Source organism: Candoia aspera, chromosome 7 (assembly GCF_035149785.1).
Source record: "Candoia aspera isolate rCanAsp1 chromosome 7, rCanAsp1.hap2, whole genome shotgun sequence".
Taxonomy (NCBI): domain Eukaryota; kingdom Metazoa; phylum Chordata; class Lepidosauria; order Squamata; family Boidae; genus Candoia; species Candoia aspera.
In genome coordinates, this window is record NC_086159.1 from 60,690,942 (window position 1) to 60,703,235 (window position 12,294).

Here is a 12,294-nt window from a genome sequence, read left to right on the forward strand (position 1 = left end):
CATTAAGTTTAAGGTGGTGCTGTATATTTAATTTAGATTTAATTACAAATAATCATATTTATTTAATGCAGAAAGAATAATCAAAACCTGGCCTATCAGTAAGAATTTAGGGCATGCTATATTTTTAGAAAAAATATTGATTGTAGACTTATAAGTCACTAGTACTTTACTATTTTCTTGTCTACACGTTATAGTCTATACTTATGTTAGTGGCACATCATTTAACACTGCTTGAATAAGAAAACACTACCCGACCAAGAAAAGAATGTTGATAGACACATTGCAACAAGAGGCTTTCAGAAGGTGTTTTCTTTTTTCACTGCATCTGCCTTCAGCCTCTAGAAAGCAGTAATCAGCTTCCCTGTCAATCTACACCCCTCCCACATGTTGCAATAAACTGTAGGATGCAATGTCTAATTTCCAGTTATTGCGACAGCTAAAGCACAGCATTTAAAATAGCTGTATATGATAGGAACCATTTGACAACCTGTATTCCTCGAAGAGAAAAGCCAAAATTTATTGCATCTGCATACACATGTGTTCAGTGTAGCGTGATGCTTTCTAACCACAGTTATCCTCTATTTGTAAAAACAAGGGGGGGAAAGGATTTGTTGTTGCTTTGATTGAAAAGTTACCAAAAATCAAAACTCATAGGCATCAAGGAAAGGGCAGGCTTTAAATCAGAGATCTGCAATTTTTCATGCTAAGAGCCCCACTTGGACTTTAAAGTATGGTGGTAGTGGTGTGTATTCACCATTGACAATAACAAAAGAGACAGTAATGAGAAAAACTAAATTTGGGTTAATAAGAATTACTATAAATCTGATTACAATAAATTTAAATACAGTTAATATTATTATATAGCACATATTTACTAATTTCTGCCACATTAAACATTACAATTTAGCAATAAGTTTTGGAGGAAATTCTAGGCCACATAAGCCCTTGGACTCCAAGTTGTACAATCCTGCTATAGATAATTGAAACCTCTTTTGTCAACAGTTGAGTTACTGTGGAGTACTAGCTGCTTCTAGTGCATTATAACTTCTACCAATACATTTCAGTGTGAAAGAAAATATAGCAACTATAGTGCTTATAAAAATCTATGCATAAGCACATCTGTCATTAGACTTCCAGGGGATTTCAATAGTACCAATCGAAGCAAATATTTGTAGCTCAGGGTTGAACTGTGGAGTCCTTGGTGCTCTCTGAGCCTTGTTGTTTTCTTGCAGACGTTTCAAGCCAGAGTATATAAACTGAGAGCAAGGCCCACTCCCTCTTTGCACTGAAGATGTTGCCTAGTCTGGCAATGAAATGTCTGCAAGAAAACAACAAGGCTCAGAGGGCACCAAGGACTCAACAGTTCAACCCTGAGCTACAAATATTTGCTTCAATTGGTACCACATATGGGCGTCAAACACTCCAGAAAGCACGCAAATGGGAGAAAGCTGCAGGTAGGCAAACTTCAACCAAAGAACAGCTGTTCTTTCTGCATGAATGCCTGCGACAGAATACCCTGCCCTCCAGTGTCAGATACAAACCTCCAATCAACTGCACAGCTGGATGAAAGATAGCGCAACAAAGTGGGCGAAAAATGATACGGCTCATGATCATGGACGCCCATCTCAGATTAAACAAATATCAACACACCAAAGACAACCTGAAAGAACAACTAGAACAAACACTGACTTCTGAACACATCAACATGCTGACAACTACAATCAAGACCACATCACTGAGACAAGCCGAAAAAAGGAAAACCAAACTCCAGACTAAACTACTTAAATTGAATTCCAGAAACAAAGAGGCATCAGAACCAAAATGGGTGGTCAACATGTCCACCTGCCCACTATCCACTGCAGAACACAATATCCTACAGAGAGGCCTGAACTACAACATAGAAGATGCAAATAAATTAGAATTCTTCGCAGCTCTAGAAGCAGCATTTAAAACTACAGGACTCACTACAGAAACCCAAGAGGACATAAGACAGACAATCATACCACAAATCAGAAGGACGTGGACACAAAACCAACTGAAAACAGAGGACAGAGCAGCCCTCAAACACCTAAAGATGGACCAAACCATCATCATCCTCCCAGCAAAGGTCGCACCACCATCATTATGGACAGATCACAGTATATACAAAAGGCCAAAGAATTACTTGAGGACAAAGAAACTTACACCCCAGTGAACACCAATCCCTTACAGAAACTGGACAACCAGGTAAAAAGAATTCTCAACAACCTCACCAAGAAAGGCCAAAATTACACAAGAAGAACAGAGGTGGATGAAAAGCAATGGACCCATCCTCCCACGCTTCTATGGATGCCCCAAGATACACAAGCCGGGCATACCACTTCGGCCCATTGTATCATTACCAGGGACTCCCACATATAACATAGCTAAAACAGGAGTTCTTTACAACATACAATGCAAAGACTGTAACAGCCACTACGTAGGACAGACGGGCAGAAGACTAGCAGAGTGCATCCACAAACACCAGCTAGAAGTCAGAAGACACAATGAGAACTCCTTAATCTCACAACACATGGACAGACTCAACCATAGTTTCAACTGGGAAATGGTGAGCATCCTAAACCAAGTCAAATCCAAAAAAGCCAGAGAATTCCTGGAAGCCTGGCACTCAGACAAAGCAGCCATCAACAGACACATAGAGGTAAACAACATTTACATACCATTCAAAAGAGACAATAGTACACTCCCTTGCCAGCAATCAACACCCAGATATGCAAAAATCAACACTAGGATTAACACCAGATGAACCATCAAACAGCACAATACACCCTAATCAAGGAACTATTAACTCAGGCAATCAACCAAGCAGCAAACAACATCCCAGTCAAAGAACTCCCAAGGAGAGAACAGCACCCCTACCAATACAAGCAGGGCAAGCCACAGTATATAAACTGAGAGCAAGACCCACTCCCTCTTTGCACTGAAGATGTTGCCTAGTCTGGCAATGAAACATCTGCAAGAAAACAACAAGGCTCAGAGGGCACCAAGGACTCCATGATTTCAATAGTCTGAAAATATGTTTCCCCTAATTTTTGTCCTCATTTTAACTTCCTGATTTCCTCTGCCTTACCTAAGACACTGTTTAGAGTTTTCTTTATTTTAAAGAATTGTCTTTTTATGTCACATAAAATGTGAGTGTACTTCAACTTCCATAGGCCTTACTTGTTTATCACTTTCAAGGTAAAACAAGCTATAGTAAGTTGTAGTAGTGGTCACTTGTGGCAATAAGGACTTTTTTCCTTTGCAGAGTTTGATGGCAAAGTCAGTGGGGTGCCTTAAATTTCTTTTTACATAAAGATTAATGACTTTATCAAAATGCTAAAGGCAAGAAGCTTTTCAGCATACTTGTTAACGCCTAGGAATTTTGATTTATTTTATGATAGATTGCCTTAAGAGTATTGTGTTAAAAATGCTTACCTAGACTAAGCCCTTAAGTTGCTCTACCATCTTGAAAAGACATTTCTTGATTTCTTATGGTAAGAAGTTGCATCATGTAACTCTTTTGAAGGGACTTCCCTTCAATTGGAGATTTGAAGAGATAAAGAAAGCTATTTGATTTGGAATAGATCAACAGAGTAGGTCATTGTTAGAGGTAGGTGGAGATGAGAAGGGATGCTATACTTCAATGAAGCTTTGATTAAATCACCCCCTGAACAAATAGCAGAGCTCCCCACCTCCTGCTTCAGTTCCCAAGTACAAAGTGATTTCCTTGTGTGCACATACAGAAGTATTTCCTTTGAGCCAGTTCTGGATTAACTACTAGAGTTATTGAGCAGAGTGCTTCTGGCCTATAAAGCTCCCAAGTGCCTATGAAAAAGTTTGAGACCTCTCCTGCCACAAATCTGAGATGACTCAGAAGTTAGAAAAGGAGGGAGGCAGGCAGGCAGGTAAATAGAGAGATACACCAAAGCATATACAGTAGTCATAATAATACAGCAGTTTATGTCAATATTATAGAATCAGTACATTTATACAGTGCAAATATAGGAGAACTCTCAGAAGTTGAAAAAGAAAGGGAATATTTGAAAACATGACAAAGAGAAGATGGAAGTTTCAGTCATTTTTGGTAAAAGATCTGTTAGCCCTTCAGTTAGGAATCAGGGAGAAAGACATTCAAGCTATTCACAGACACCCCATCTTAATGAATTGGCTAATAAATAAAAGCTGGGGTTCTGCTTATTCGGTTTCCACATTTATGTATCCAAACCCTTTTTTTCTGGGTATTAACCTGCTCAATATAATCAACTCCATGTGAATTTTGTTTCGCTGGTGTAACTATAACGCTATCTTGAGGGCGCTCAGTTCCATTATGAGAGTGCCCAGGGCCTGCCAAATCCTTATACCAACACTTTCTTTAAGAGGAAGCTGCTGGTTGAAGTGAATCAGCCTTGACTCAACACTTTATAAGGCAGAATACAGCTGCTTTCCGTGCTCCTAATAATTACATTTCAGTGAAAAGCTTGCCAAAGGTAATAGTATGATGGCAAACCTTCCACCCATTGATTCACATCCAAAATAGGGCAGTTTGTGTGCTTCTAGATCTTTTCCACAAAACCCTCCTCCCTACCTACCTACCTACCTACCTACCTACACTGGTTAGGTGTTAGGAGCTCTAGCAGTTTAAATTATGGGTGTTGCCTACATAATTATTTGAATAACTTGATTACAATTTATGTTCCTGCATACTAGGCTCAATTGTGCGGTCCATTGTTGGTTAGTTTTTCTTGTCGTAAAATGCCCCTCTTACAAATCAAGGCTTTTCCCCATCTAGCTCCTACTCTCTGGAATGAATTACCCCTTGAATTACATTTGAAGTCTGATCTCATGAATTTGAAAAAGAGCCTTAAGATGCTTGTTTTTTGCAGAACTTTTATGAAGCCAGAAGAACTTATTTCTCATTAACTGCTAGAGATTTACATTATGGTTGTCCTAATATTAGAAGTATTTTATATTAATTACTATATCATATTAGAAAATGTCATTGATGTTTCTATTGTTTTATTGCTAATATTGTTATTGTGTATAGAGGTTTTTTTTTTAATTTACCTGAACTGCACTTAGTTATAAGTGCACACTAAGGTTACTACTATTGGAGGTAAATTCCAGGCAAAAATGGGTATGATCAAAAACAAAGATGGCAAGGACCTAACAGAAGAAGAAGAGATCAAGAAAAGGTGGCAAGAATATACAGAAAACCTGTATAGGAAGGATAACAATATCGGGGATAGCTTTGACAGTGTGGTCGGTGAGCTAGAGCCAGACATCCTGAAGAGTGAGGTTGAGTGGGCCTTAAGAAGCATTGCTAATAACAAGGCAACAGGAGACGACGGCATCCCAGCTGAACTGTTCAAAATCTTGCAAGATGATGCTGTCAAGGTAATGCATGCTATATGCCAGCAAATTTGGAAAACACAAGAATGGCCATCAGACTGGAAAAAATCAACTTATATCCCCATACCAAAAAAGGGAAACACTAAAGAATGTTCAAACTATCGAACAGTGGCACTCATTTCACATGCCAGTAAGGTAATGCTCAAGATCCTGCAAGGTAGACTTCAGCAGTTCATGGAGCGAGAATTGCCAGACGTACAAGCTGGGTTTAGAAAAGGCAGAGGAACTAGAGACCAAATTGCCAATATCCGCTGGATAATGGAAAAAGCCAGGGAGTTTCAGAAAAACATCTATTTCTGTTTTATTGACTATTCTAAAGCCTTTGACTGTGTGGACCATAACAAATTGTGGCAAGTTCTTAGTGGTATGGGGATACCAAGTCATCTTGTATGCCTCCTGAAGAATCTGTATAACAACCAAGTAGCAACAGTAAGAACAGACCACGGAACAACAGACTGGTTTAAGATTGGGAAAGGAGTACGGCAGGGCTGTATACTCTCACCCTACCTATTCAACTTGTATGCAGAACACATCATGCAACAAGCTGGCCTTGAGGAATCCAAGGCTGGAGTTAAAATCTCTGGAAGAAACATTAACAATCTCAGATATGCAGATGATACCACTTTGATGGCTGAAAGTGAAGAGGAACTGAGGAGCCTTATGATGAAGGTGAAAGAAGAAAGTGCAAAAGCTGGTTTGCAGCTAAACCTCAAAAAAACCAAGATTATGGCAACCAGCTTGATTGATAACTGGCAAATAGAGGGAGAAAATGTAGAAGCAGTGAAAGACTTTGTATTCCTAGGTGCAAAGATTACTGCAGATGCTGACTGCAGTCAGGAAATCAGAAGACGCTTAATCCTTGGAAGAAGAGCAATGACAAATCTCGATAAAATAGTTAAGAGCAGAGACATCACACTGACAACAAAGGCCCGCATAGTTAAAGCAATGGTGTTCCCTGCAGTAACATATGGCTGCGAGAGCTGGACCATAAGGAAGGCTGAGCGAAGGAAGATCGATGCTTTTGAACTGTGGTGTTGGAGGAAAATTCTGAGAGTGCCTTGGACTGCAAGAAGATCAAACCAGTCCATCCTCCAGGAAATAAAGCCAGACTGCTCACTTGAGGGAATGATATTAAAGGCCAAACTGAAATACTTTGGCCACATCATGAGAAGACAGGACACCCTGGAGAAGATGCTGATGCTAGGGAGAGTGGAAGGCAAAAGGAAGAGGGGCCGACCAAGGGCAAGATGGATGGATGATATTCTAGAGGTGACGGACTCGTCCCTGGGGGAGCTGGGGGTGTTGACGACCGACAGGAAGCTCTGGCGTGGGCTGGTCCATGAAGTCACGAAGAGTCGGAAGCGACTAAACGAATAAACAACAACAAGGTTACTACTATTAAAAGAAGAACCATTTCTCAACCCTACCAGCAAACAGACATCATAAGCAGAATTTGATTTGAGAAGTCACATACACTGGCTGGTTTTACTTTTTGTAGTAGTTGTTGTTGATGATGATGATGATGATGATGTATTATAATTCTAATCTATGGTTGGAATAAACCACCCTTGCCAACTTCACCCATTACACTGAGCCATAACACATGGCTTGCAAGTTACCAAGATTCACACACTATGCTAAACCAAAACTACATAAACCATATTATGGCATAATATAATACATATAAGTCTAGTTAGACTCCTCTACCAAATGTTTTACAGTTTTGAGCAAACCATTTGCACAGGTTAAATACCTGTAAGAGCTGGTAACCTAATATATAGATTAGAAGATTTCTATTGGGAATAAAAATAGTAAGAGACTATATTTGCTGTACTTTTTTGAAGTAGATCTGGCTTCAGAATTTACCATGAAAAAGAGATATTCACTGTCACATTACACTATTTTTAACTTTTTTGAGCTGTAATGTAGCTTCATAGGTCCTCACCTTTCAGTAACAACCAACAGAGGTTAATATACATTTTGATAAGTGAAACTTGTAAAAAGCAACTGAACCAGTACCCATAAGAAAAGACAAATCATTGCTGATAGCACAGTGCTCAAACTAAAGGAATGCCCAACAGGCTGGAGGATGAACTTGTTGAACAAAAGACATGACAATCTGAGTTAGATACAAAGGGAAAATTATTATCTTGCACAAAAAGTAAGAGAATTTGGGGTCATCCAGTTAAATGACATTGACTAACCTTAAGTTCAATTTTTTAAAAAAGTAAATATATAAACAGCATATAATTATAGTCTAGAATTCACTACCATGAAGAAAGTAGAGGTTATTGATTTAGATTTTTCTTTAGAAGCATTCTGTAAAATGATACAATCTAGATTTATCAGTGGCTTTCAACCATCTACTACACTGAAACTTCATAATACTATCTATGAAAAAGAAGTTCTGAAAAGGCTATATTACTTCATAGATGGTTGGATTTCAACTATATATGCCTGAACCAGTTTAATTACATTGGTCAATATAGTATAGATCACAGAAATTATATTCTGTATACCAAAACATTTTTATTCTGTATACAAAAATATTTTCTATGGAATATGAAGCATGGCTTAATGTTTTGCTTCTCCCATCACTGAAGGGAGCAATTTCTGAACATGCAGGACCAAGCCGGCTCTTTTCAAAAATTAGCTATATAAATATTCAAATGCAGATTCTTCTCAGACTTCTGAAAAGCCTTTCTGCTATACTATTGCAAAAGTAGATTTTTTTCTACTTTCTTACTAATTTCCCTCTAAGTTATACAATTTGTAAGTGTTTATAGAGCAAAACCCTGTTCTGACAGAAAGATGATAATTTGTTGACATTAACAGTAAGAACATATTTTGGGTTTTCAAATTATGATGGGGTTTCTTTTAGTATTTGAGTATATAAAAATGGCATGCATACACACACACACACACTTTTCTAAAGACATTACATTTGAAATCTGAATTCAGTATGAACTGATGTTGCTCAAGTAGCTTTTGAATTTGATTACCCAAATGAATTAGCTGAAAACTGCCATAAATTTTTCAACAAGACAGAACAAAACAAAACATTGGCTTGAGAAAGGTTACTGGTTACTCACCTTCTCTGCAGACTGTGCCGTCCCAAAAAAGATTGGAATAAAAGCTAACCAAATGATACAGGTGGTATACATGGTAAATCCAATTGGTTTTGCTTCATTGAAGGTCTCTGGAACACTTCTTGTTTTAATAGCATAAACAGTGCATGTTACCATTAAGAGAATACTGTATCCAAGAGAACAAATAAGTGATAGATCCGAGATGTCACATTTGAGAATCCCACGTGCATTTTCAGGATCCACAGTCCTCTGCTCTCCATAATCTACTATGATATGTGGAGGATCAATGGCAAACCATATGAAGACTCCTAGAAGCTGTATGGATATGAGGCTGAAGGTAATCACCAGTTGGGAACCTGGGCTGATGAATTTTGGAGCAGTGACCGATTTTTTCCCTTGCTCAAATATTCGATGGATTCGGTTTGTTTTGGTGAGCAAGGCTGCATAACTGAAGCACATACCAAGTCCTAGGAAGATCCGTCGTAAAGAGCAGATGGCAGTGTCCGGACTTGCAATCATTAAAAAAGTGATAGCATAACAGAGAAAAATCCCAGTCAAGAGGACATAGCTTAGTTCACGCCCTGAGGCCCTGACAATGGGCGTGTCGTTGTGGCGGACAAATGTCACAATGACAAAGGTAGTTGCAATGATGCCAAGTATTGCTATGAAGACAGGCACAATTGCCCACGGCGAATGCCACTCCAGTTTGATGATGGGAATGAGTTGGCAGTCCGTGCGGTTGGTGTTTGGTCTCTTATCAAAGGGACACATTTCACAGGTGACCTCATCCACTTGATAGTGATAGCCTTCACAGCGCTCACAATGCCAACAGCAAGCTACTCCCTTAACCATCTTCTTCCTTTCCCCAGGTTTGCAGGGCAAACTACAGACAGAAGCAGGGTGAGTTCGTTCTTTGTTATCCCACTGCATGTCTTCTACCTATGGTTATATATATAAAGAAAAAAAAATTAATGAGCCTTTCATCTTCTCCTATTTATAATATCCTAATCTTGGCCACAAGTTTCTCATAAATCACCTTGTGCTGACAGTACAAACACAGTTTATCTTGATAAGAAACCCTTTTTTTCCTCTGATACTGATTTTATGAAATTGTTAAATGATTGGGCCCAGTAAATCATTTGTGCCATGAGCTTGATGAGTGTCATTAGTTTCTATTTACCTCTTTACTGCTGACCAAATTGATGCCTGTGAAAAGATTTATCGACTCTTAAGCTCTAGTCTGAAGCAAAGGCATCCTATAAAAAGGAATTTATGAGCTAATCACATGCAAATATAGTTCTCAAACATTTAATTAGAAAATAATGGCATGTGGGCTTGGAATTAATTTATATTATAATGTAAGGACAGAGTAAAAATCCCACTGCACTGTTCTAGGAGAGAGCAAGAAGTTTTCTTTTTGAGAAGCAAAATTATGAAACAAAGGAATATTTTATTTTATTTTTACCTTTTGGCACTTCCTCATGTTGCTTTGGTATCAGTATTGGTATACCTGGGTTGGTATATTCTACCATCTACAGAATTATTTGTTTATCATACTTGTTTTCTCTCTCATGAAGTTACTCTTGGTGGCTCACAATAAAACAATGACACATAATAAAAGCTTAAACATCAATCCACTACAGACAAATAAAGTAGCATCTCTGAGCATTCACCTCATTGATTCACTAATTACCACCAGTCCTATCACTCCTCTCTAAAGCTCTCTGGAAAAACATTGTTTTTACTGCTCTGAAATAATAGTAAGGAAAAGGGAAGCTGTTCCCATGCAAAGGGGGCTAGGACTGAGAAAGCTTGCTTCTAGATACCCACCCTTTAAAGATCTTGAGTAAGGAGAGGAATCCTCAGCATTCTCTCTTGGCCTGAGCATATCAGGCAGGCAATCCTTGAGGGCAGTGTTATAAAGGACTTTATAGGTGATAAAGAGAACTTTGAATTATATCTGGAAACATATCTGTACCGAATGTATGGCTTTAGAAGGTTAGATGGCCTTTTGAGTTCCAATGGGCTTTTGACTTTAGCACACAGTAATTTGTTGTGAGGATCTCAGTGATTCTATCGATCACATGATCTTTTCAAGAGAGAGGTCCTGGGAATCCAGTACTATAGTGGTAACAGCAAACTTCGCATTAGTCCATCCATCCATTTTTAGACTAATCCCTCGTACTTTCTGTCCATTGACTATGCAGCTATGACTGATACAAACTTGAATTCAAAGCATTTGGAAAGTCCCTGTTTGGGAAAGTCCATGTTAGTGGTGCATGAGAGCTGGGAAGAACCAGATAGAAATTGCCAGATGTGAAGCTCACTTAGTGCCTCCTTGTAATTACAGAGTTGTTTGGAAAATAAAATGGAAATGGAGAAAACTATACACAGCATTCCACCTTAAACTTCTTGGAGGTAAAGTGAAATAACTAAAGTAAATATTTAAATCATTTTATAGAACTATAAGAAATATATAGTAATAGAAGACAACTTTTCCTCAAAGATTAATTAATCTACTGTTTTATATTGGCATCCACAGCAGTGATAAGGGAGGCAAAGACAAAACAACTATGCCTCTTTTGTAGATAGACAAACAAATATACATCAGAGGTGGAGCGATGTCACAACACTTGTTTTGTTGTTTTGATGAAACTGTCAGATTCTGCAGACTTCTCTGATTACTTATTTCCTGCAGCAAAACTGCAGAATGTTATTTGTCCTCTAGACCTCACTTTTATTCATTGCTTTGCTGTGGGATTCAACCAGTGTTAGAAAGAATTGTGGTCCCCCCACCAAAAAAATCAGATTTATAGCTCAGAGATACTCTTTGTTATTTCTGATGCATTGTTTTTGGATTTTAAATGGTGGTGGTGGCATATAATGTATTTGCATAATTATATTAAGTGTATTAATTATGATCTGTTGGTCTGATTTGGCAACAGTGAGTTTGTTACGTTACATTTAGACTACTGCAATCCACTCACAGTATTACTATATTTGGATAGCATTTGAAAGCTCCAGTTGGTTTGGTATTTATTGTAAGGTGAATTTGTACTGACCTGTAGGATGCCCTTTGCAGACACTACCAAGTGCAGAAAACTGCAATCTCTTTAGAGTTATGACTAGTCTCCGTTTATAAATATTTACAAAAGGCATCAGATATCATACTTTTTAAATTTTAATATAGCTTCATTTATGTTTTTTTTAAAATTACTGCTTTAGGAGAAAGATGGTTTCTTTAAAAAAAGCAACAAATAAATTAACATGTCCCCTCAAGCTGTTGCTGAACTACATTTTCCATGTGCTATAGCCAGCATGGCCAGTGGGAGCTATACTTGGCAACATCTCAAGGACTACACATTCTTTATCTATTTCAGGTTTATAGATAAATAAATCATATCACATGGGACAAACCCTAGTGTGCTTAAGAAACCTCTCTGCCAGTAAAAGGGGGAGACATTTGCAACATCATGTTTTTTGGTGCTTATGAATGGGCAGTTAAATCTGACTCAATAAAGGTCTTCTAGAAGAGGCAGGGCAATGTTCTTCAAACATAAAGTGTGCTTGTTTAATTCAATGAGTTCATTCACAAGTAAATATTCATCCAATTTCACCTGTATTTTATCAAACTTGAAAATACTATTGGTATTCATTCAACAAAATTGAAGAAGAACCCAATTAGTTTTTGAGCCAATCTACAATCAAATCAGCACCACAATCCAATGCAGCATTCTGAAGCTAGAAGAGATGATCCCTGGCTGTGATAACTAGG

At 38.1% G+C, this 12,294-nt stretch overlaps 1 protein-coding gene across 1 annotated transcript in view; it reads right to left on the minus strand.

Moving 5' to 3' along the window:
* The window catches only part of GRM8 (glutamate metabotropic receptor 8), a 494,048-nt gene that overhangs the window by 44,703 nt on the left and 437,051 nt on the right, over positions 1 to 12,294 (minus strand). The window contains exon 8 of the mRNA XM_063309577.1: positions 8,523 to 9,458. Within this exon, the coding sequence (XP_063165647.1) occupies positions 8,523 to 9,458 (936 nt within the window). The remainder of the gene's footprint in view (positions 1 to 8,522; positions 9,459 to 12,294) is intronic.